The sequence below is a fragment of the Antedon bifida genome, chromosome 5 (assembly GCF_963402885.1).
Source record: "Antedon bifida chromosome 5, ecAntBifi1.1, whole genome shotgun sequence".
NCBI classification, from domain to species: Eukaryota; Metazoa; Echinodermata; class Crinoidea; order Comatulida; family Antedonidae; genus Antedon; species Antedon bifida.
Window position 1 is genome coordinate 10,553,305 of NC_136230.1, and position 27,413 is coordinate 10,580,717.

The 27,413-nt window shown below is 30.4% G+C and overlaps 1 protein-coding gene across 1 annotated transcript; it reads left to right on the plus strand.

Moving 5' to 3' along the window:
• The first annotated feature begins 3,276 nt into the window (after nt 1-3,276).
• Nucleotides 3,277-26,671, plus strand: LOC144842661 (zinc finger protein ZIC 4-like). The gene is made up of 2 exons (XM_078699161.1): nt 3,277-4,458; nt 24,045-26,671. The coding sequence occupies exons 1-2, from the start codon at nt 3,381-3,383 to the stop codon at nt 24,482-24,484; spliced, it is 1,518 nt and encodes a 505-aa protein (XP_078555287.1). The 5' UTR covers nt 3,277-3,380; the 3' UTR covers nt 24,485-26,671.
• The last annotated feature ends 742 nt before the right edge of the window (nt 26,672-27,413 follow it).

Genomic DNA, 27,413 nt, shown 5'->3' on the forward strand with positions numbered 1-27,413 from the left:
CACACTGGAGTGCAAACATTATATAAAACTAAGTATAAGTCATTATCAAAAATAAGCCTTTTATATCACATTCTGCAAAAATCAATCTATTTTTGTAACGTTGATTCTTTCCACCAATCAATCGTGTGTACCATTCCAAAATCTCAATAAGAGTTACAACAAACACCATGCGCCAATAATCATTCAATCAGGACGTACAATAACAGTATTTTTCGAGGGTAAAATCGCAATGCATCATCATGTACCCAGTGTTTGGCTTTTCGATCCGACAATTGTTTGCCAGCCGTTAGATAAAAAATAAGCCGAAATAGAAAAGTCTACATTTTCCGCCGGATTGAGTTTTGTATTGACGGGCATGTTATTTCAAATTCGCATGGATGAATCTTTCTGTTTTATGTAACGCAAGTCGATTTAAGAAAATTCAATTTTTACACACGCTACGATATACTAAATTGGTGTAAATAGTATATAAACAGTATTGTATATTGAACTATTCTTTGTATTTCATTGTAAAGAAAATCGCAGTTACAAACCGAATTGGATAGATTTTTACAATGTATAAAAAATGTAAAGTAGACTTATATGATAAACAAAATATATTAAAAATAAAAAACGAAATGATATGCCCTTCCAGCATTTGTCAAGAGCCAAAAGAAACACCCGAAACAATATACTACACACATTTAAATTATAATTAAAAATATACAAAAGACTTCAATAACAGGTAGGCCTAAAGGCATATTTATAAAACATGCCTACATTATCAAAACTCAATACACCTAGAACCTACGCGATAGATAATAATATGCTTAATAAAACAACATTATTATGTTTTGTCTTATGTAGGTTCGACCCACTTTTATTTCAATAAAATGTTCGTTTACATGCATTGCACTTGATTAATGTAATATTACAATACAATACAACTGACATTAAATAACTTAAATAAACAACATTATTATTATAAAATAGAATAGTTTATATTCCGTATACTTATAAACATTGTGATTTGATTATTGACATTCTCACATGGGCCTTTGCGCAGTTGGATCATGGAAGTAGCTCCATGATTGGAGAGTGAAGAACAAAGAGTGAACTAACATTAAACAAAACCCATTACAGTAGTGTGTTTGTTGTCTAAGGCCTGGCATCATTCATTGTACTCAGAATAAATACATTTCCTATTTTGTATACATATTTAATATCAATCAATATTCAATATTCCCCTATTCCGTGATACAGTTTTACATATTAAGGAATTATTTTAAATTTTAAGTTAAGGTTACATCACCTACGGTATATGTGAAACTGTATTTGTGAATTAGCCTATGATATACTGTAGGCTACCATATAAAACTTTTGCCTACGGTATAAATGTGAAACTGTATTTGTGAATTAGCCTATGGTATACCGTAGGCTATCACATAAAACTTTTGCCTAGATACACAGGAATCTGATAACTCATGTGAACAAAAAGCACATTGGATATTGAACCGTTACAGACAACAAATGAACGGAAGGGAAGGGAAGACCGCTTTTACTGTGAAACAAAAGATAAAACTAGACCGTATAGAGTTTTACTTTGCGTATGTATTAATAATTGATGTTGAGTTCGCTTTGGAATCCGAAACAGGAAAACAACAGGAAGAAATAAAGATAGAGACGAGTGTTTGCTGTCTCTCGTGTGTCAGTTTCTCGGTTAAGGCTTATAAACACTACAATGATACACATTATTATTTGTGTTTTCAAAAAAATAATTCTTATTGGCAACTTACAGTGGCAGTCAATATGAATGGCGCGTCAAAAAACACAACACCAATTACCAATGTGTAAATTCTAATTAGGCCTACGTACTAACATTAGTTTGTTAAGGCCTGTTTTCTTTGCATTTCTCCTTATTTAGGTTGTTTTTTTTCTTTAATTTATAATTTAGTTACTTTTTATTTTGTTTTGGTTTATAATATTAGGAAGAGTTATTCTTAAAGTTATTATCATTATTATATTTTATAATAAGCACAATAATCTAATCTAATAATCTATACACAACGAATTGTTTTGTTATAATTTAATAAAAGCGATGGGAGCAAACTCAAATCCTTAGTCGAATGAACAATTTAAACAGTCGACTTTTTACCGATTTACAGTAGTTTACCTATTTAGATTTCGCCAAAATCATATTCGGGAAACACAGCATCGTCATATTATATTTGTTTCAAGTGTATCACATCATAGATCATAACCCATAACCTTCCGTGATACAGGCATCACATGTGAAACAAATGAGGTGCTGTATTACCAAATATTCCTATGATACTGGGAAAGTGGTCGTATGTGGATATACATCACTGGGAATCGTGTAAATTACTGACATGCGAAGAAAATTATTACGGCACAAAAAAAAACAGACATATGGCCTCTTTACGTTTTTAAAACTACCGTAATTATTAGACTAAGCAATACGTTATCGTCCATGGTGAGTTTGATATAATGAAGTCTATTATGCATAATTATCCTATTACAATTGGTGTACAGAAGACTTGAATAATAAGACATTAGTGCAGATTTAATTTATTTTAGAAAAATACCAGTTACTGAGATAGGAAACTATAATACTATAATTGTCTGAATTTGTTTCATGAACTGGTGGCAAAAACTACAAAACACAAATAATTGTTATTGTAAGTAATAAGCTACGGTAAAGTTTGTGTTACGGTACTTAACGTGAATGTAAGCCGGAGCATGTAAATAAAATACTGCGGCCTAAATAAGCAAAGTTATTATTGTACATTATTACAACTCAGTAATAATGTAGTTTAGTTTTCTTTCTAATTATCTTTTTTTTTTGTTAAATCACTTTTATTTTACTTTATTTTAAACAGCCCGAAAGCCTGTCACTGATTCAAAAGTTTAGATTCTAAATAAATTAATATTGTGTTATTACAAACACATTTCAGAGTTTTTCTTTTCTTTGAGTTTTGAGAATTTCAGTTAGTTGGTTTAATTTATTCTTATGTTGTGTGTGTATACTCTTTTGTTTTAATAAAATATTCGAACAAATTCAACCGGTTCAACTGAACGTTCTGATAATCCAGTAAAGTGTTGAAGTGCCTATTTCACGCATGCGTGAGCATTATTGGTCTGTTTCATTGGACGTTCAGAAACTTGTCACTCACAAAAGGATCAGCCAATCACGCGGAAGCTTAATTACCTTTAATTCAATCGTATACTAATACAAGTAATAAGTATTCTAGCTGAGTTGTATATTAAGTATCACTTGGAGCGGTTCGCTCCAGAAGTATATTTTTGACCAGTTACAAGTTAAGTTCAGTATACTACGGTACAATTTGCACTCGAAAAAATTGAAGAAAACTGTTTGGAAAATGACCACCGAGGCGTTGCAGACCCCTTACATGGATCATTCTCTTGGGAAGTGCAACCTTAGATATGCAGTAGACGTAGGCCAGAATTTTAATGTTTCTGGGTTTGGTATAACCCATCCACACCACCCAACGGCAGATACCGGCGGTGATAGTATCACATTGAATCCTTACAGTATGGAAGGTTCGCATCTCGGTGCTCTGAAACTTAGCCCAACGCATATGACGGAACATACGAATGTTTCGCAACCAAACTACAGCAGTCAACAAGTCAACGGCTACGTATCGCACCCTCACCCCCATCCACATCATGGAGTTAGTGGTTATGCTCCACAGCCCTTCGCCACAGGACGTGATTTCCTATTGAGAAGGGACCCACTCTCAGGTCCAATGTCGCGTGGCGGACTACCAACACACGATGGAATGACAACAAATTCAGCAATGTTTCCAACTAGTACCTCTTATCATGGACCACATACAGACGCTGGCTCGACAGCCCATGTTATATTTCCTGGTCTGCACGAGCAGGCCCCAACTGGTCATCATATGAATGGACAAATGCGGTTAGGTATTCCCGGGGATATCCACCCCAGACATGACCAGTATAATCCGATGCAGGCCACAAGGAATGATTATCTTACGTCTTCCATGACATCACAGCTTCATAATACGCACATGAACCACATGAATGCAAACATGAACAATTACATGAATATGGGGGCACATGGACCTGGTGCATTCTTCCGATACATGCGTCAACCAATAAAACAAGAACTTAGTTGCTTATGGATTGATCAAGACCAGCCTGAACCTAGGAAACCGTGCAACAAATGTTTTACAACAATGCATGAAATTGTAACACACATAACTATTGAACATGTTGGCGGACCTGAACAAGCCAACCATACATGCTTCTGGCAAAACTGTCCCAGAGAACAAAAACCATTCAAAGCAAAATACAAGCTTGTGAATCACATTCGAGTACACACCGGCGAAAAACCCTTTCCTTGCCCGTTCCCAGGATGCGGAAAAGTTTTTGCAAGATCAGAAAATCTGAAAATTCACAAGAGGACACATACAGGTATGTGAAGTTTACTATATTTTTTTCTAATTTCTCATATTATTCGTATATTGAGGCAATTTGTTGCAAGACAATAAGTAATACGTTATTTTAACGGTATATGTATATTTTAATTTTAAACAACAAATGCTTTAAAATGTGTTACAATGCTGTCTCTGAAATCAAAACAAAGATTAATTTCTCCAAAATATTTCCTTTTTATTTCAAGTTTAATAAAGTAATCAAAAGTCAGTTATTCTAGATAGTTCAATAAAACATTTTGTTCCGCAAAGTTAAACAGTTTATTTATGTTTACTGGCTTAGTTACTAGGCCTCCAGGACAGGAGAGTTTAATTTCAAAAGCTAACGGAAAACTGACATAGCTTTTTCTTTGGATGAGAGATATCTGAGAAATTTTAGCTCTTGGTTCCTCCCAAAACGTCATTCCAGCGAAGCTGCCCTTCAATATTATATTTCAATATGGCTGATAAGTTCGAATCAAGCTAAAATGTTAAAACTTTCTAGTTGGTCCTACAGTTCTTCAGTGCGCCAATAAGTTAAAAAACTTTACTCTGATTTATGGGCGGTCTAAAACGACAGATATATCTTTTATAAAAAATATAAAATATTACATTAAAATTAAAATTTAACCGTGCTTAATTACTAATACTTAATTGTTATTATTACTCACTGTTAAATAATATTGTATACCAAGATAATCAGTTCACAGTACATTACATTGTTATAATACAATATTTCACAGATTTTACAGAGAAAAGTTTATTGTCGTAAGACCCTTTGAAAAACAAAATATAACAAACAAAATGAAAGAAAGTTTTAGTTGCAGATATAAACGCTACAACTTGTATTGATATGAAATTAATTATGTAAGATGTATAATTATTATCTATTGGCACTCGAGGAAGTTCACATGGTTTATTGTTGGTAGGCCTATTCAACTAATTACATACGACGAGGCTATGGTGCTAATAAATTATCAGTCAAGACGATTTAATGGGTGTTTTACGCGAAAAACTTAACACCTATGTATACTTCCCAACAAATCAACTTTAATTGACAATTAGGGGAAACACATTATGTTTAATATCAATTAGAGTGGCTACCACAATTGAAACATTATTAGTAATTTTTCTTTCTTGAAAATTAACAAGACACAACAGCAATGTATATGTAATGTGAGTAGAAAGAAAGGTACTTCAGACAGAAAATGTTCAGTCAGCCATGACTTTGGTGAATTTCCTGATTACGTAATATCGGTCTAGTCAGTCGTGGTTATAACAATGGTTAACAATGGGGATAGTATTAGACAATAGAGTATATCATTTCACTAGAAAAATGCCGACATAATCCAAAGACATAAGTTATTTGATCCGGATATTATAACAATGACTAAAACAAAAAGATAAGAATGAATGAATTTAAATAATAAGTATGTCTTGATTGAACTTTACCGACAGGTAATTAACCATCTTCCGGATTTGTTAACATTGAAGTAGTGGAGGTAAATTTAAATGAGGGTAAGTATGCTTATTGCAGTACATATGCATTTGTTCCGAGAAATGTTAACACATAGGAACATCGGCAATATAAACAAAAGGTGTATTATATAAGTTAAAGTGGCGGTAATTTTAAAAGATTTAAACAAAAGGTGTTTTAATATAATTTACAGTGGCGGGGTTTTTTAAAGTTAGGCCAAGGTGTCGCGGTATAGCCCAGTAAGGGTGTTCGAGGAAGTGACGTCAATTAATCCTAATTCAGTAAAATTAATAAAACAAAAACAAAAACAAAAATTAAGTAGGGACGCTACTTACTATAAACTTAGTGTATATATACTGGAGTAAAACATCATTTTGGCTGAAAAAAATTTAGTAAATGCCGAATGTAATCTTTTGGAAAACGGAACGGATTGATGATCTTGAATTGAACAATTTTGGAAATGGGAGTACCCACTTACGCTACAGCCTGACAGACTTAGCATATTCAACCAAAAACCAACAACTAGTTACTATGGGTTCCGTGATTGAACTTACTATGGACTGTGTGGGGAAGCTACTTAATGAAACAAAAGATACACGGCGCTTCGACACAATGTTCCGACAGGAAATACAACAATGACAATTGACTGAAACAAATTCAGTAAATGCCGAATGTAATCCTTTGAATGTTTATAACTCTCGAATATTTTGTCATCTTTACCTCATTCTACAACGCTACAACCTGACAGACTTAGCATATTCAACCAAAAACCAACAACTAGTTACTATGGGTTCCGTGATTGAAATAATTGATCTTACTATGGACTCTGATGTCGAAGAAGATGTTATATAATATAAGCAGTGATTCAGAATTTGAAGACAAAGACATACTAGCTATGACTGGTGCCTATTTTACAGCAAAGGAGGAGGAAGAGATGAGGGAAGAGATGGGGGATATGACGTGTTTAATGGCGATTCAACCCCCACCTCCAATGAACGTTGATTTCAATAATGTATCTAATACTGAAGAAGACGAACATTATAGATCGAGAATAATTTCTGAAGAGGAGAGGATTGTATACGACGACACGTCATCGGTAGTTGACTACCACCTATTTCTGGCAAGAAAAGCCGATGTAGAAGATGAGGTAGAAGATGGGGTGTTTGCGGAAGAGTACCTGAACCCTGTGCTGGAGGCGGAGATTAAGAAAGAAACTACCGAACTTGAGTACAAAGAGATAATGAGAACAATTGAGAAGGTTTTCATAGAAGAATTTATATTCATTCTGAAGGACATGGTTTGAACGTTATAACTTTCACGGCTCAAGATATGAACAACTCCTAACATTTTTTCGACCAATTCTGGCATTGAAACTTATGGACAATAGCGCTACCCATTTTGAATGGGCGCTAAACTACTTTCATTTACGTTGTATAAATGTTGATGCGTTTGCTAAAGCCATAAAGTTGATTACAAATGATTCAGAACCTTTTAATAAGATTCTTTACCAATTGTAATTTGTACAAATTTAAAATAATATCTTAACACTTTTTTTAATTAATGTTACATTATATTTTTATATTTCTTATTTCTTTTCGGTAAATTTATTATTATTATGGTTGTAAATTATATTGAAATAGAATATGTGTTAAAATAAAGGTTGTGTTTTTTCTTTTAAAAGCAACAACAACGAAAATGAATTTGATCTTTGCGTGTTATTTAAGTATTTTATTTATTTTTTTAATTTTCATTTGGGTGAATGAGGGTAATGAGTATGGATGAGTACTTAAGAAAAGTATATTATTACGATCCTAAGCATCCTGATAGTTTTGGTGGTGTGGACCGACTTTATCAAAATGTAAAATACGATTTAAATATTACCAAGAGACAAGTTCAAGACTGACTGAGCAAGCAAGATACATATACATTACACAAATCCATTCAACGTAAATTCAAACGAAACCGGGTACTTGTAAGTGTTATTGATGAACAATGGGGAATGGATTTGGAAAAATAACGTGTATAAAATTTGATTCAGACAAACTGTTTGACTTTAAATTTCCAAAAATCAAAGGAAGTCAATTTTGAAATAGTTGGTAGCATGGTACAAGGAATCGGACTGGAAAAAATAACAACAACTAATCCTAACAAAATAACCCGTAAACCAAAATCTCACTCTCTACCATTCAAAAACAACATTTTTGATGTAGCGATTTTTTCAAGCGGTATTGTCATGAACGTATTGAAAAGAAAATAGTTTTATTGTCAATGATTTGTCAAGTGTTTTATTTTAATTTCAATTACTGTTGTATTGTATTTAGTTTTACCCGTTCATGTTGGCATGATCAATATTTGCTCAAACTCCATTTTATCGTTATGTTTGTAGTATTTTAGAGCTTCCCGACCATCGTAATAATGATATAACTAGAATTCGTAACCGTGTGTTAGATTCCACGCGTATTATATACATATTGTCTTACTTTAATTCCTTCTCTCGTTATTCACCCGATGTAGTTTGATCAAACAATTGTACCTGAGCCTGAAAGGTTAGTTGTTATGGTACAAGGAATCGGCCCGGAAAATAATTTGTTTTCTTTTCTGTTAAATTATTATTATGTTTGTGAATTGTGTATTGCAATAGATTTGTTTAATGAAATTAAATTAATTAGGCCTATGTTTTGACTTAATTTACTGTCAGTGTAAATTTGTAAAAGTAGTTTTCCTACTTTAATTCACGGTAAATTTATTTATCGACTTAATTTAATTTGTTTTCTTTTCTGTTGTTGTTAAATGTAATTGCAAACACACATAATAAATGATTGTGATTATAAATATTCTGTTTACTTCTTTTAATTTTAAACAGTACAATAGATCTGTAATGTAAAGTTATATTTTATATATAATAAGTAATATTACAAAAATAAACATACAAAATGTATAAAGCATAGATTAATTAAATTTAAATACAATTTCTTTATTTCAAAATGAATTTCATTTTCTACGCGTTTTCAATTTTAAATCTTTTAAGAAAGACACAATAGGTACTGCTAAAAAAATAAAACGCACACAAAAGAAAACAAATTTGAGACGCACGATATGTAACGACGGTTTCAATAAAAAGGCATATTATAAATGTAATTTTTACCAAATTTATAAAGTAAAGTGTTATTATTGAGAAATATACATTTTAGATAAATGATAACACATCTAAAATTAATTAGAGAGATCAATACAATATGGTGTTCATAATAATGTTTTGATGACTAGAGGAAACATCTGAAGACATTCAACAAAAAACAAGCGTTAACACCATACCAGTCACTAAGAATGCTACTACTCTGAAAAAAAAAAAACATCTCCCTTCAAGCACAGAAACAAATTCTGAACGAAAATAAAAAATAAAAATAATTAGTAAACGAAACACGCGCATTATAAATAAAATGAATAATTTAAGAATATTTGTTAAAATACCCACGAACAAAAAAAAGAAAAAAAAAAGAAACATACTAACCGATTTATCGTCATTACGAAGTTCAAATAACGAAAACTTTTCCTTGAAAATTCCACAAGAGACACGTTTTACATTTTCTAACTGCATTTCAGTGTCACATTGTTTCGCAACACATGTACATAAAACGAGTCCTGTCACAAATCTGCCGACATTTATTTTTTTATCGCTCATCATTTGTTCTAATACATAATACAGCGCTTCCGAAGAAATATCTTTACACAATTCTAACACATTAAAATTGTTTTCCAACTCTTTACAAGCACGAATAGTACTCTGGATGATGGGTGAATCCAAAACAATTAACCCCGTCAATTTATATTCAATGTATTCTAAAACTACTTCCTCTAAATCAACCATAACGCTCGACAAAACAAATGATAATGGATGTAATTACCAAGAAAGTTACAACTTAAAACATTTATTTTTGTTTTTAAAAAGAAGTTGTAACATAGAAACTAATTTTGTCAGGAAATGTGTTTTTATTATTTATGTGATTTATTTGTGTTTAGAAAGTTACAACATTAACATTTAATTTTGTCAAAAAAAAAATGTGAATATACGGAGCCGAATGTAATTTTTAATCCTTAGTATAGTGAGAGATTTTATATAAGAAAAAAAAAAGAAAAAAAGAGCGAACGGAAACTAATGATTGCAGATTAGCCATATAGAAATGGATTGAAATTGGAAATCCACATGATCAAAGAAAAGAAACCATTGTTCCGACAGAAGCTAATGACAATTACAAAGGATGACACAGTTTGAATATAGTAATTACCGTAAAACATAATTAAATGTTGTCAAGATAGTTGTCAAAAATAAATAAAATATAATAAAAAATAATGATTCAGTGTTATAATTTTATTTACCTGTCATTATGTTAAATAAAACATATTCTAAATTAAATTTATATCATGTTAGATATATTTTCAAGAACATTTGTTACATAAAAATAAATTTGTAAAGAAATTTGTTACATAAGATAAATTTGTTAAGAAGTTTATATTTGTTACATAAAAATAAATTTGTAAAGAAATTCGTTACATAAATTTATTTTTTACAAGAAGTTTGTAACAGAAAATTATTTTGCTAAGAATTAGTTGCATCAATTGATTTTATCAACCGTATGTAACATAAAGAATTATTTTGTTGAAAAAAATATTTTGTCATTCAGTCCATTTGTTCAATAGGCCTAGTTCGTTTAAGTTTTTAAGAATTATTTGTGTAATATTCTTGTGTATAAGAGAATTTATTTTTAACCTTTGTAATTATTTTGTAAATATCATTTATGCAATATTTTTGTGTGTAAATATTTGAATTTATTTATACTTTTTTGTATGGAAATAATTATACTAATATTAAATATCATTATTTGTTTATAAATTTATTTGTGATTATAGATTTATTCTTTATAAGTATGTCGATTAATTTCAGAATCAAAAACTTGTTACATAAGAAAAAAAAAAAAATGGTCATGAAATTCGTTAAATAAAAAATAATTTATCAAGAATCTTTTTACATAAATTTTATTTTATCATTAAATTTGTTACATAAAAATAATTTGTCAAGAATCTTTTTGCATAAAATTTATTTTGTCATTAAGTTTGTTACATAAAAAAAAAAAAATTGTTTCATGAATCTTGTTACATTTTTTAAATTTTTGTTTTCAACTACTTATATGAAAATTCAAGTTAAGAAAGCAGTATAATGACAATGACTGGGCGTTTAGTAACACCTTTCACCGCGGTGATTAGCGGACAGACTTCCTCCGGTAACTCGGTATTTGTTAACATTGTCACAGGTGTTTCATGGTTGGAAGATAAATTAAATAATAGAAAGCGATGGGATAATATTAGACGGGGTTTTAATTTACAAAAAGAAGCGGCTGAAAGTCTTTTATCGAGGGCTGGGGTAGATGATGGTCCTTGTGGGATAACCCAGCTTAAGCGTTTTCAGGAAGCGTTACCAAATTATCAAATTATTGTTTCATTCCGTTTTTCCAAAAGATTGCATTGTAATTACGGGAACTGTTTTAACCAATCGTAATTGTCATTCTGGTAACTTTTTTTGGTCCGTGATTCTAGAAACTTAAAAATGAGTACTAATAGATAAGTTCAACGTTCAAGTGATCATCTTACTTAAAAATATATAAATAAAAATAATTATAACTTAAACTAATAGCTAACTACTGAACTAATTTACTTGAATTTAAAATCCTAAGAATAAGTAACAAAAAAAAAAAAAAAAAAAATTAACATCTAACGACAGAATTCATTTTTTTTAAAAACATGCACAGGTGTTTTCAGTTGTAAATTTGTTTAATTATGAACAGAGAAAAATAAATTTATTTATATCACCGCGATAACCACTTCTGTATTTATTTTATTTTATTGTCGCGGTGATATAAATAAATTTATTTTTCTCTGTTCATAATTAAACAAATTTACAACTGAAAACACCTGTGCATGTTTTTAAAAAAAATGAATTCTGTCGTTAGATGTTAATTTTTTTTTTTTTTTTTTTTTGTTACTTATTCTTAGGATTTTAAATTCAAGTAAATTAGTTCAGTAGTTAGTTATTAGTTTAAGTTATAATTATTTTTATTTATATATTTTTAAGTAAGATGATCACTTGAACGTTGAACTTATCTATTAGTACTCATTTTTAAGTTTCTAGAATCACGGACCAAAAAAAGTTACCAGAATGACAATTACGATTGGTTAAAACAGTTCCCGTAATTACAATGCAATCTTTTGGAAAAACGGAATGAAACAATAATTTGATAATTTGGTAACGCTTCCTGAAAACGCTTAAGCTGGGTTATCCCACAAGGACCATCATCTACCCCAGCCCTCGATAAAAGACTTTCAGCCGCTTCTTTTTGTAAATTAAAACCCCGTCTAATATTATCCCATCGCTTTCTATTATTTAATTTATCTTCCAACCATGAAACACCTGTGACAATGTTAACAAATACCGAGTTACCGGAGGAAGTCTGTCCGCTAATCACCGCAGTGAAAGGTGTTACTAAACGCCCAGTCATTGTCATTATACTGCGTTCTTAACTTGAATTTTCATATAAGTAGTTGAAAACAAAAATTTAAAAAATGTAACAAGATTCATGAAACAATTTTTTTTTTTTTATGTAACAAACTTAATGACAAAATAAATTTTATGCAAAAAGATTCTTGACAAATTATTTTTATGTAACAAATTTAATGATAAAATAAAATTTATGTAAAAAGATTCTTGATAAATTATTTTTTATTTAACGAATTTCATGACCATTTTTTTTTTTTTCTTATGTAACAAGTTTTTGATTCTGAAATTAATCGACATACTTATAAAGAATAAATCTATAATCACAAATAAATTTATAAACAAATAATGATATTTAATATTAGTATAATTATTTCCATACAAAAAAGTATAAATAAATTCAAATATTTACACACAAAAATATTGCATAAATGATATTTACAAAATAATTACAAAGGTTAAAAATAAATTCTCTTATACACAAGAATATTACACAAATAATTCTTAAAAACTTAAACGAACTAGGCCTATTGAACAAATGGACTGAATGACAAAATATTTTTTTCAACAAAATAATTCTTTATGTTACATACGGTTGATAAAATCAATTGATGCAACTAATTCTTAGCAAAATAATTTTCTGTTACAAACTTCTTGTAAAAAATAAATTTATGTAACGAATTTCTTTACAAATTTATTTTTATGTAACAAATATAAACTTCTTAACAAATTTATCTTATGTAACAAATTTCTTTACAAATTTATTTTTATGTAACAAATGTTCTTGAAAATATATCTAACATGATATAAATTTAATTTAGAATATGTTTTATTTAACATAATGACAGGTAAATAAAATTATAACACTGAATCATTATTTTTTATTATATTTTATTTATTTTTGACAACTATCTTGACAACATTTAATTATGTTTTACGGTAATTACTATATTCAAACTGTGTCATCCTTTGTAATTGTCATTAGCTTCTGTCGGAACAATGGTTTCTTTTCTTTGATCATGTGGATTTCCAATTTCAATCCATTTCTATATGGCTAATCTGCAATCATTAGTTTCCGTTCGCTCTTTTTTTCTTTTTTTTTCTTATATAAAATCTCTCACTATACTAAGGATTAAAAATTACATTCGGCTCCGTATATTCACATTTTTTTTTTGACAAAATTAAATGTTAATGTTGTAACTTTCTAAACACAAATAAATCACATAAATAATAAAAACACATTTCCTGACAAAATTAGTTTCTATGTTACAACTTCTTTTTAAAAACAAAAATAAATGTTTTAAGTTGTAACTTTCTTGGTAATTACATCCATTATCATTTGTTTTGTCGAGCGTTATGGTTGATTTAGAGGAAGTAGTTTTAGAATACATTAAATATAAATTGACGGGGTTAATTGTTTTGGATTCACCCATCATCCAGAGTACTATTCGTGCTTGTAAAGAGTTGGAAAACAATTTTAATGTGTTAGAATTGTGTAAAGATATTTCTTCGGAAGCGCTGTATTATGTATTAGAACAAATGATGAGCGATAAAAAAATAAATGTCGGCAGATTTGTGACAGGACTCGTTTTATGTACATGTGTTGCGAAACAATGTGACACTGAAATGCAGTTAGAAAATGTAAAACGTGTCTCTTGTGGAATTTTCAAGGAAAAGTTTTCGTTATTTGAACTTCGTAATGACGATAAATCGGTTAGTATGTTTCTTTTTTTTTTCTTTTTTTTGTTCGTGGGTATTTTAACAAATATTCTTAAATTATTCATTTTATTTATAATGCGCGTGTTTCGTTTACTAATTATTTTTATTTTTTATTTTCGTTCAGAATTTGTTTCTGTGCTTGAAGGGAGATGTTTTTTTTTTTTCAGAGTAGTAGCATTCTTAGTGACTGGTATGGTGTTAACGCTTGTTTTTTGTTGAATGTCTTCAGATGTTTCCTCTAGTCATCAAAACATTATTATGAACACCATATTGTATTGATCTCTCTAATTAATTTTAGATGTGTTATCATTTATCTAAAATGTATATTTCTCAATAATAACACTTTACTTTATAAATTTGGTAAAAATTACATTTATAATATGCCTTTTTATTGAAACCGTCGTTACATATCGTGCGTCTCAAATTTGTTTTCTTTTGTGTGCGTTTTATTTTTTTAGCAGTACCTATTGTGTCTTTCTTAAAAGATTTAAAATTGAAAACGCGTAGAAAATGAAATTCATTTTGAAATAAAGAAATTGTATTTAAATTTAATTAATCTATGCTTTATACATTTTGTATGTTTATTTTTGTAATATTACTTATTATATATAAAATATAACTTTACATTACAGATCTATTGTACTGTTTAAAATTAAAAGAAGTAAACAGAATATTTATAATCACAATCATTTATTATGTGTGTTTGCAATTACATTTAACAACAACAGAAAAGAAAACAAATTAAATTAAGTCGATAAATAAATTTACCGTGAATTAAAGTAGGAAAACTACTTTTACAAATTTACACTGACAGTAAATTAAGTCAAAACATAGGCCTAATTAATTTAATTTCATTAAACAAATCTATTGCAATACACAATTCACAAACATAATAATAATTTAACAGAAAAGAAAACAAATTATTTTCCGGGCTGATTCCTTGTACCATAACAACTAACCTTTCAGGCTCAGGTACAATTGTTTGATCAAACTACATCGGGTGAATAACGAGAGAAGGAATTAAAGTAAGACAATATGTATATAATACGCGTGGAATCTAACACACGGTTACGAATTCTAGTTATATCATTATTACGATGGTCGGGAAGCTCTAAAATACTACAAACATAACGATAAAATGGAGTTTGAGCAAATATTGATCATGCCAACATGAACGGGTAAAACTAAATACAATACAACAGTAATTGAAATTAAAATAAAACACTTGACAAATCATTGACAATAAAACTATTTTCTTTTCAATACGTTCATGACAATACCGCTTGAAAAAATCGCTACATCAAAAATGTTGTTTTTGAATGGTAGAGAGTGAGATTTTGGTTTACGGGTTATTTTGTTAGGATTAGTTGTTGTTATTTTTTCCAGTCCGATTCCTTGTACCATGCTACCAACTATTTCAAAATTGACTTCCTTTGATTTTTGGAAATTTAAAGTCAAACAGTTTGTCTGAATCAAATTTTATACACGTTATTTTTCCAAATCCATTCCCCATTGTTCATCAATAACACTTACAAGTACCCGGTTTCGTTTGAATTTACGTTGAATGGATTTGTGTAATGTATATGTATCTTGCTTGCTCAGTCAGTCTTGAACTTGTCTCTTGGTAATATTTAAATCGTATTTTACATTTTGATAAAGTCGGTCCACACCACCAAAACTATCAGGATGCTTAGGATCGTAATAATATACTTTTCTTAAGTACTCATCCATACTCATTACCCTCATTCACCCAAATGAAAATTAAAAAAATAAATAAAATACTTAAATAACACGCAAAGATCAAATTCATTTTCGTTGTTGTTGCTTTTAAAAGAAAAAACACAACCTTTATTTTAACACATATTCTATTTCAATATAATTTACAACCATAATAATAATAAATTTACCGAAAAGAAATAAGAAATATAAAAATATAATGTAACATTAATTAAAAAAAGTGTTAAGATATTATTTTAAATTTGTACAAATTACAATTGGTAAAGAATCTTATTAAAAGGTTCTGAATCATTTGTAATCAACTTTATGGCTTTAGCAAACGCATCAACATTTATACAACGTAAATGAAAGTAGTTTAGCGCCCATTCAAAATGGGTAGCGCTATTGTCCATAAGTTTCAATGCCAGAATTGGTCGAAAAAATGTTAGGAGTTGTTCATATCTTGAGCCGTGAAAGTTATAACGTTCAAACCATGTCCTTCAGAATGAATATAAATTCTTCTATGAAAACCTTCTCAATTGTTCTCATTATCTCTTTGTACTCAAGTTCGGTAGTTTCTTTCTTAATCTCCGCCTCCAGCACAGGGTTCAGGTACTCTTCCGCAAACACCCCATCTTCTACCTCATCTTCTACATCGGCTTTTCTTGCCAGAAATAGGTGGTAGTCAACTACCGATGACGTGTCGTCGTATACAATCCTCTCCTCTTCAGAAATTATTCTCGATCTATAATGTTCGTCTTCTTCAGTATTAGATACATTATTGAAATCAACGTTCATTGGAGGTGGGGGTTGAATCGCCATTAAACACGTCATATCCCCCATCTCTTCCCTCATCTCTTCCTCCTCCTTTGCTGTAAAATAGGCACCAGTCATAGCTAGTATGTCTTTGTCTTCAAATTCTGAATCACTGCTTATATTATATAACATCTTCTTCGACATCAGAGTCCATAGTAAGATCAATTATTTCAATCACGGAACCCATAGTAACTAGTTGTTGGTTTTTGGTTGAATATGCTAAGTCTGTCAGGTTGTAGCGTTGTAGAATGAGGTAAAGATGACAAAATATTCGAGAGTTATAAACATTCAAAGGATTACATTCGGCATTTACTGAATTTGTTTCAGTCAATTGTCATTGTTGTATTTCCTGTCGGAACATTGTGTCGAAGCGCCGTGTATCTTTTGTTTCATTAAGTAGCTTCCCCACACAGTCCATAGTAAGTTCAATCACGGAACCCATAGTAACTAGTTGTTGGTTTTTGGTTGAATATGCTAAGTCTGTCAGGCTGTAGCGTAAGTGGGTACTCCCATTTCCAAAATTGTTCAATTCAAGATCATCAATCCGTTCCGTTTTCCAAAAGATTACATTCGGCATTTACTAAATTTTTTTCAGCCAAAATGATGTTTTACTCCAGTATATATACACTAAGTTTATAGTAAGTAGCGTCCCTACTTAATTTTTGTTTTTGTTTTTGTTTTATTAATTTTACTGAATTAGGATTAATTGACGTCACTTCCTCGAACACCCTTACTGGGCTATACCGCGACACCTTGGCCTAACTTTAAAAAACCCCGCCACTGTAAATTATATTAAAACACCTTTTGTTTAAATCTTTTAAAATTACCGCCACTTTAACTTATATAATACACCTTTTGTTTATATTGCCGATGTTCCTATGTGTTAACATTTCTCGGAACAAATGCATATGTACTGCAATAAGCATACTTACCCTCATTTAAATTTACCTCCACTACTTCAATGTTAACAAATCCGGAAGATGGTTAATTACCTGTCGGTAAAGTTCAATCAAGACATACTTATTATTTAAATTCATTCATTCTTATCTTTTTGTTTTAGTCATTGTTATAATATCCGGATCAAATAACTTATGTCTTTGGATTATGTCGGCATTTTTCTAGTGAAATGATATACTCTATTGTCTAATACTATCCCCATTGTTAACCATTGTTATAACCACGACTGACTAGACCGATATTACGTAATCAGGAAATTCACCAAAGTCATGGCTGACTGAACATTTTCTGTCTGAAGTACCTTTCTTTCTACTAATGTGTAACGAAAAAGTCAAGCAAACCGAATTGCGTGCCCGACACCTTTCAAATACTTACGTAAACGCCAAAGAATGTTCAATTTATGAATAATAATATTATTTAAAAAACATTTTATTAACTTGTATATGAGTTATTAAATATTAATGTAAACTAACTTCAACAAATAGGCCTACTTATTATAGTAAATAACGTTTATCTTCGTTCCAGTATGCTATGTTTTGTCACATAACTCCCAAGCAATTTTGATTGATGAAAAATGTGTGTTATGTTTTTTTTCTTAATTAGGCCGTTCGCCTGTAAGTTTCATTGCGTAATCCCGCCATCCGTAACAAGGATTAAATACTCTCTAAACTAATCTGTGTCTTTCACCAAGGAATTAAAACTTTTAAAATAAAGTTTGCAAAGAAATAAACAGGACGAGTAGTAATAAACATACCGAGACTACGTATACAATTGTATAGTTTATCATGGGTGTTTGGATTTTAGTTCCTAGTGAAGTTCATTGTAGAATATAGCAAACGAATCATATCCTATTTAATTTTAACCCACGCCCCTCACCCCCTCCCCCCCCCCCCGATACAGTATACTAGAATAGTATATGATTTGTAAACACAGAAACATATATTTCTGAATAAAAGCATTCATTAGCGGATAACGAAACTGATTACCGGATAAAGAAACTTCGTAACAGTGACCAGGAAAATCCACAATAGGCCTACGCTTAATATTTAAAAAAAAGTTTGCACAAATAAACACAAATAAATAAATAAATTGATTAATAACTTTAAAAAATATCATTCAATATCCAGTCGGTTGGCGGCGTATTTGTTTTGTTTTATACCATGATAATTGGATGTCATTAGATTAGTGACGTCATCATGACAGCATTGTGTATTATTATCACATCAAGTGCTTTTTTGTATATTTACCTCTTGTGATTATTATTCATCCACAATTAAATACTAAAGTCAGTCTGTTAACCAAACATACAAAGGTACACACACAATAGCATCAAGGGCATGTTTCATTAGAAATACCAAGTAATATACGTGTTCAACGATTCTACTTATACGATAGGTACTTCGATAATCAATTTATTATAGTTGATTAATAAATAGAGTAAAAGTATTAATTAACTGTAATAATATTGTACTGATATAAAAGTGTTTTATCCAAATAATTTACAGTATGTATAGCATGTCTCTATTATACAGAACACTTACAACTGCAGAAATAAGTCAATCTTTCAACACTCCATTGTTAGTTATTCGGATATTATTGTAGGACTTAAGCCTACATGTATCCTATTTCTATAGTGATTTACACCTTCGAAGTGATGATAGGCGTGCATGCCTTGTTATTTAGTACGCGTCGTTGATTTTACTGTGGGCCTAGCTATGGCTGTAGGAATGGGCCACTTTTGGCAGGCCTTACAAACGGGTGACAATCACTCAATTAGAATTAAGAGATCATAAGTTTTGTTGTATTCTGTCACAGATGTATTGTAAAATGTGAAGTACTTCCACAGATGGGATAACTAATCTGTTTCTTTACTCTTCACAAGTTTATTGAAGTAGAACAAGGACCAAAATGATTGACGTTTACAATATATTAGATTATCTTTAATATATTATCAAATTTGAATAATTAACTTAATAATTTACTAATAATAACTGGTAAATAATATCTGTAAGATATCTGGATATATATTATAAATTGTGCAAACTTAAACAATAACAATACTGTATTTTGTATTGAGACAAAATTACCCCATAAAGTAGGCCTATATTTTATGAGTGATGTGCCAATCGTCAGTTATAAAATGAATGAAGTAAATAACACTATGTAGTAAATATAGGCCAAATACATAATGCACTTTCTAAATTATAATTAAGAAGTAGATCATAAATAAGAGTATTACTTAAATATGTACTAGCTGATACGACTTCATGAACTTCATGAATAATACTAAACATACATAAAATATATCAATAAACACAATTTAATTATTATTTAAACGTTTCCAATCCATCTAATTACCAATGAACTTCGTATTGACAAAACTTCAAGCCATCAATCTTACTAACTTTCAATAGGCATGTCAAAGAACTTCCACTTTATCCTTTGACTCGTCTATGTAACGTGACAAGATAATCCACTAAATCCAGTAAAACAATGGTAGAATATAAAACAAAACGTTACGAGACGTTCGTTACATCTGATTATTCTGACGAGTTCATTAATTAAATGTTAAAGTTATGTTAACGCCTCCGTGTGAGCGACAGGTTCCATGGCTTAACTGACTACGAATGTAGTGTTAACAACACCATTGAATTAAATACAGTTGGTTTAATCAGGGAGAATAACCATGGTTTAATTATGAACCTTGTTCTTTATAAAGTGTAGGTTGCTATGGCTATGAATAAATCTCAGTTCTTTTTAGAAAATATATATAAAAAAAGAAAAACAAAATAATTAATCAAGAGACAATAATGTTAAAATGAACGCAAAATGAACCAATAATATAAATTATTTGATAATTGTGTATTTATCGAAAGCTCTCTAAATTTGTAAAAATATAAATATTGTTTGTTGGTTGATATACTCGATGAACTTTCAATCATGCAGTGTCATACAATATACTATAGCCATGTCTAGTGACGTTTAGATTATAATTTTGCAACGGAGTTTGCAGGTTTTCTTTTTATCATAATTTATCAGTATTTTGGCCCTATTATATAAACTTCGTTACTTAGCGGAAGTATACCAACTAATTGAGATATAGAAATTATAGTTAAGACCGAATATTAATTAGGTATAAGTTAAACCTATAGGCAAAATTAAGTACATCACCATACCTAAATCGAGTGCTTAACCGTCTTTATACCTTTAGACCCTCTGGCGTAGATTTTCTTTTAATAATTGAGATAATATTTGCCTCCTACTGTCTATGGGTTTCCCTAGCATTATTTCTACGCATGGAAGCTTGTAGAGTAAGCGTGAGTCAGCCAGCTCTCATAGCCGTTCCCCGCTGGTTGTCAACTCGGTTTCAGGCATTGGGTAACGCATCAAATCGTCTGCTTAAAGTTTGTATGGCTTACATGATCGTCTGCTCTCATGCAGAGCTTGTTTACCCGCCATGTTGCTAGATACAACTTTAAGTTGAATGTAGCTCAGTTGTTCGTCCAACAATATTGCTGATGTTACTTCGAGGCTGAGAATTCTCACTCTTCTCATTGACATAAGAAATGTAATACTGTAGGCATACTTTATTCATATACCTAAATTTAACAGTTGATCACTATAGGCTATACATGTTTTTATATACAGACTGTCGTGGAATTTAAAATAGGTGGTTGCCACCGTAAACTGAGAGTTCCGTCTTTATATTTCCGCACATTAATATTTTTATAATAAACAACTAAACACACACAAAAAAAATAAATAATTTAATCATCACTATAATTTGTGCAATGTCATTTTTAAATCAATTATAAATAATATAAAGGACAGATATCATGTGGTGATTATGACATGTAATAATGATAAAAGTTCGTGGCGTTTAAATCTTTTACATTTGCAAGCTACAGTAAGTTAGTTAATCCATCTAGACATCATTTGTCAATGTCAATCAATCACAATTTTAGGCATGGGTTCCATGTAAAATTTTGTTTTCCCATCTTTCAGTAATATGCGCTGAAGATAAGATTCATGAATAGCCTATAGTTATTTCGCTGAGAGTGAAATAATAATCACAACCATGTTATTTCTTGTTTGATAAAGAAATTTACAGACCACGTTTACTGTGGCTGACCGGACCCAAAATTTGGAACATTCATTAAAAATTAATGACTGCAATCAGTTTAAAGACATGAAAAACATTACTTGAAGCAATGTTATATAGTAATTTATATCATGTTATCCGCTAATTATGATTAAGGTTATAAGTTGATCAAGCATTATTATCATTATTCAACATTTCCGAAACGAATTAAAATTCCCTAGAAATTGATTTATTTAGGAATAACCAATGCAAATTGTATACAAAATACAGTAACTGTACAAATTTTAACCTCGTGATGACGTTTTTTGAAATACAGTACACTAATTGATTACCGCAAATCATTATTGCACCTACAACGATTAATCAATTCATTTACAAACTTTAGGGTAACGAAGCTTACACTGATGAGGTGTACACACTCTGATTGACGTGTGTTAAATAACCGGTTATAACAAACTCTTTCATAACAACATCTTTCATACAATCTTATTTTAAACATTTATTTATTATTTGTAAACCATTTTGTAACATTAAAATATATAAAAGTAGGCCTATATTGCAGTTCTGCGAGACTTCTTAAAAATATTCGACTTATACAAATAAATGATTACTTTTCAAAGTGAATCACTATCCCGACAAGTTATACTATGAGACTCAATTTTGTTTACAAAAAAGTTTATTTTACTTTAGGATTTGCATGCGTTTAAAAAATGAAAGTTATTTTTTAACGTCTGAATGTTGAAGCATAGAATTACTCTCAATTTACTCTAATCCTCAATTAAGCTGGAGAAGTTTTGACAACTTCTACCAAAGAATGTTTTCAGACCATCTGTCACGTCACACATAGGTCTCAAGAGCTATAATTGATCCAACTTAAATATCCTGTAATTAATTATTGACATCAATTTGATAATGCTGTTAGTAGAACATTCTCACAACCGGTGATAATGTAATAATGAATAATAATCATAAATCATAATTAAAACATGATTAAAGTGTAATAATTCGTTACATTCCGTAGGCTACGTTTCCAGTATGTTATTCGTTACGGTATCTCAAAACCGGAAATAGCGAAAGGCAGTCGATCGTCGTCTAACTGCGCTGCCACAACACCAGCGTATTTTGACTAAACATGACAGTAGGCCTAAGGTTAACCAAGGCCAACGTTTTTATCTAAAATTAAGAAGAAATATGCCCTGTCATTGCTAAGATTCTCTTTCTGTAAGCAGACTTCTTAATTTCCTGACAGATGAATTCACAATTTAATTTCAAAAATTAAAATAAAATGTCTGTTTAGCTTGCCTGGAGTATCTAACAACTTGACGATTAAGCCCCTTCTTAACAGTCATCGCAATCCCCTATCTCCGGTTGAAGTAGTCTGCAGATCTCAACATTGTTTAATTACAAGTTGTATATAAAGTTGTAAAAAGATGTATGTTTATTGATAGATGGTCATTATGTTCTATTGAGAATCGAGTAAAGCACGAGGGCCTGAGGGATAGTGGCAGTAGATTTACATTTCCTGCTGTTGATCCTTTTTTCCTCTACTATTTTTATAAACCTTTATTTTGATTGGTCCTTGAGCATGCGTGAATTATTATTGCAGGTTAACGAAAAGTTATAACATGAACACTTGTCGGACAGTAAAGCCGAATCATTCTACCCATGTTTTTGTATATATCTATAACAACAAAATTACTATACCTACAGTGAATGTTTAAAAAACATTTTACTAAAAATGGCATGCACAATATTGTGTAGGCCTGTACCCCCACAAGTAAACTGTCACCAATGATAGTAACCATGTCTATCTTGTTTTCTTTACTATAGAGATACGAACAAATTAGTACTGTGTATCCCAACTCATGTATGTTACGGTGCTTATAATTAAAAACACTTTAAAAAACCTTTTTATTACAAAAAATATAAAAATCTATGCAGATAATGAATCGTAGGCCAAATTGTGCACTGGTTAAGTACAACCTTCAATGTTAACAATGAAGATGAAACAGCTGTCGCGTTTGCTTGAAAATAATATTTTGTATTTAATATTACACATTAAGAATTTTTCCTATATAATATAATGTTTGTACTAAAATTGTAACACCAGTGTTGAGTCTAATAAATGTTACCACTTCTGTATTATAATAATTTCGTTATATTATTTGTTCATGTTTGTTGTTTATAAAAAGTACATTCGTTTGCCGTTTTAAATACAGTACGGTTCTAACAAATTCTTTACTTGTTTCTCAGGTGAAAAACCGTTCAAGTGTGAATTCGATGGTTGTGATCGCCGTTTTGCTAACTCGAGCGACCGCAAGAAACACAGTCATGTACACACCTCGGACAAACCTTACAACTGCAAAGTCCGTGGATGCGACAAAAGTTACACCCACCCTAGCTCATTACGCAAACATATGAAAGTACACAGCAAGTCTCCACCACCACCCGGACTGTTTGAAGATTCATCTCCAAAAGCTTCACCCGACGCGACGCAAACGGAGGACATCTCTATCACGACGGTACCGTCAAATCCGCCTAACATCAACGAATGGTACGTCTGTCAGACGACGGGTGGCATGCCTACACCACCCAGTAACGAACATTCTCCTGTTAACTCGAACTCTACATCATTAACGACTGGATTACATAATAATAATAACAACTCAACGACGGTAACAAGTTTGATTTAGAAATATTGTTTACAAGAAAAATGAAAGCTGCAATTCTTGTATACATAACTAAAGTTTTGAAACTAATGATTTCTTAATGTTTTTACCATATTTAAAGAAACTATTGTACTGTTAAATATCAGGCTACTTTTTTTTTTTACAAATCTAATTGCTTTTCCAGTCCAGTACATTTTTATTACACAAAAACTACTATTTATATCTATTATTTTTTAAGGTACAGACAACATATTTTAAATAAACTTATATCCTAATTTTTATTGATCAGATTTTTTTTTCATTTTGAAAGAAAATACAAATTATTTTGTTTAATTAGGCCTATATTTCTGGATTAATAATGAATACGAATGGTTTCAATCGTCTTAGCATTCATAGACAACATTATTATTAAAATACAATTATAGTGATGTCCGAGAGCCGCAGATTGAACATCGTATCAAATTATTGTGGCAAATTATTGGTTTGGGATGATGACACAAAGTGGTAAACAGTGTACTTTTTATTCTTGTTATACACATTTATTTATCAACCTGTTTACTGCTGCAACGTCTACTGCAGTTACTGCAGTAAATACGGTATCATATATTTTTAAATATCTTAATCTAACATATTTTTTTGATGATAATGAGTAGGTTTATGCCACTTATTTGATATAGGCCTAAAGGCCAATTAACACAGACGAGAGGTAAACGGAAAACCGCATATGTACCGTATCTATTCTGAGCGGAAACTGCCTGTCCGCTGTGTAAATGGTCATAAGAAATAACATAGGCTAGATCCTATAATTTATTACAGTTACCGCTCGTCTGTGTAAATTGGCCTTAAACTTAATCTAAAATTGTTATTTATATTATTTACAATTGTATTTCATTGTTAAGACATACTTATCTAAGTTGTATATTCCAATAACTAAAACTGTGGATGAAATGGTTCTAACAACTTGTTTTTCCTTTGTCAAAGAATGACATTGATATACTAAACAACATGCCAATTACATATGATAATAAATGAAAATTTGCGGGCTACGATATGTTTTTGCGTTAATTTTCAAACCATATCCCATTTCATTAACGATACTCTATAAACAACGGTGAAATTGAACCGGGCGGTTAGAAAATCAAGTACGTTAAAAAACGTCACAAGTTTCCTAGCAACAAAGTTACGTGGTTTGTTACGAAAATATCCCTCTTGTTATCATAAAAGGCGGGTTTTTGAAGGCCAGTTGTAATAAAGTTAAAAAGATTCCCTCAACATAGTACAAAGGACTGCTCCATCACTGTTTCTAATTATGGGTTATCCTTTCTTAACAATTAATGAGCACCAATTATACAGTCGCAAAATGTATTCCTTTGAAGTTAGTATTTTACAAAAAAGTATTATTTTACCTCGTTACAAATAAAAATGGTATTAATTATAAACTGATTTACAATACACACTTGAAACCGAATTCTTGCCAATTATCTAAAAAAAAAGAAATCCATATAGAAATTCGAATACATTCCAAAGTGAATAACATAATAACTTAAAAGAGTATTTTTGCATACTGTAGAACACATGCCTACATTTTACAAAGTATTATGAGTATCTTCAAAAATAGATATCAATTTTATTTTGAGAGCATTGATATTTTCTATATTACATGTTGCAGGACAATTGTATCATTTGCATACAGTCAAACGTTTGATAATAATATCACTTATTTGAAAGAAATTTCATTAACAAAGAACAATCAATTGTAGTTTTAAAGATGTATAGTTGAGTGTAAAAAAAACTCAACATTGTGAGTTCAGTTTAAATATAAATGTGTAAAAGGTAAACTTTTTCTGTAAGAATGTTAGTTTTTTTTTTATCTACATTCCGTGTTATTGTGATTGTACATACTGTCAAACAAATGTGAATAATGCCGTTGTACATTAGAACAAAAAACTTTTTAGATTTCGTAAATTAAATCTCTTATTTATTATTTCATACAAACAGAGTGTTAGTTTTATTAGAAATAGAAATTGTATCCCATAATATCAATTAGACTATCAATGATTGTATTATAATTTATATTGCGTTACCATGGAAACATTCGACATGATCGAATTCTGAACCAAATGTAAAATCTATACAGGTATTCCAAGACTTATATTATCGATTGTAAAAATGTGAATAAAAATTTGAATATTTTGTTTGAACCATTACAAATCTGGTGTTTAGTCTTTTATTTGAAAACATTAGAGGGAGCATCCAGAACAAGAAATACAAGTTTCAAGAAGATAGTTTCTTGAGATTGTCTTTAGTTTTCAATGCAGCAATAACTGAATCACCACAAAGAATAATAAAAATAAAAGAGCAAAAAATAAGAAAAAAAACAAAACAAAAAAAACCCCCGAGAAAACCGGAAAGTAAGAGAACGAAAGAGAAGAGAAAAGAAATTCCAATCGATCGGTATTCAGTATAGGCCTATGCTGATTATCACGTGATAAAGAAACCTGCAATACATTTATAACCAAGGAGAAATAATATTTGTCTACAGACCTTTGAAGGACCAAATCAAATTGTCTTTTCACCATAAGCAGAGCAATTTCTCTCTAAGAATAAAAATGTATTTGTTTTCGAACCAAACACTTACTATATGCAATCATTTTAGAAGAATAACTCAGATGGCGATTATAATACTGAAACTTGAAATGGCAAAAACTACTGCTTATGTTTAGGATATTAGTTACTATGATAAAATAATATTAATGTACTTATATTTCACCATAATACACATTTCTAAAAATAATTCAGAAACTAGGCCTTTGTTTCATAAGTAAGGCCTGTTGGTGATTTTGTCTTATTTTTTAAATTCGAAGCAAAATACTCAGAATCATGGAAACATTTCTATGAATCCGGAGATGCTCAGTTATGCAATACAGCTACACGGATTTAAACGAATGTCATT

Bases quoted from the DNA above. Each gene is read 5' to 3' on its own strand.
- LOC144842661 (XM_078699161.1), top strand. From the start codon at position 3,381: ATGACCACCGAGGCGTTGCAGACCCCTTACATGGATCATTCTCTTGGG. The intron at 4,459-24,044 runs GTATGTGAAGTT...CTTGTTTCTCAG, and splicing joins TCACAAGAGGACACATACAG to GTGAAAAACCGTTCAAGTGT.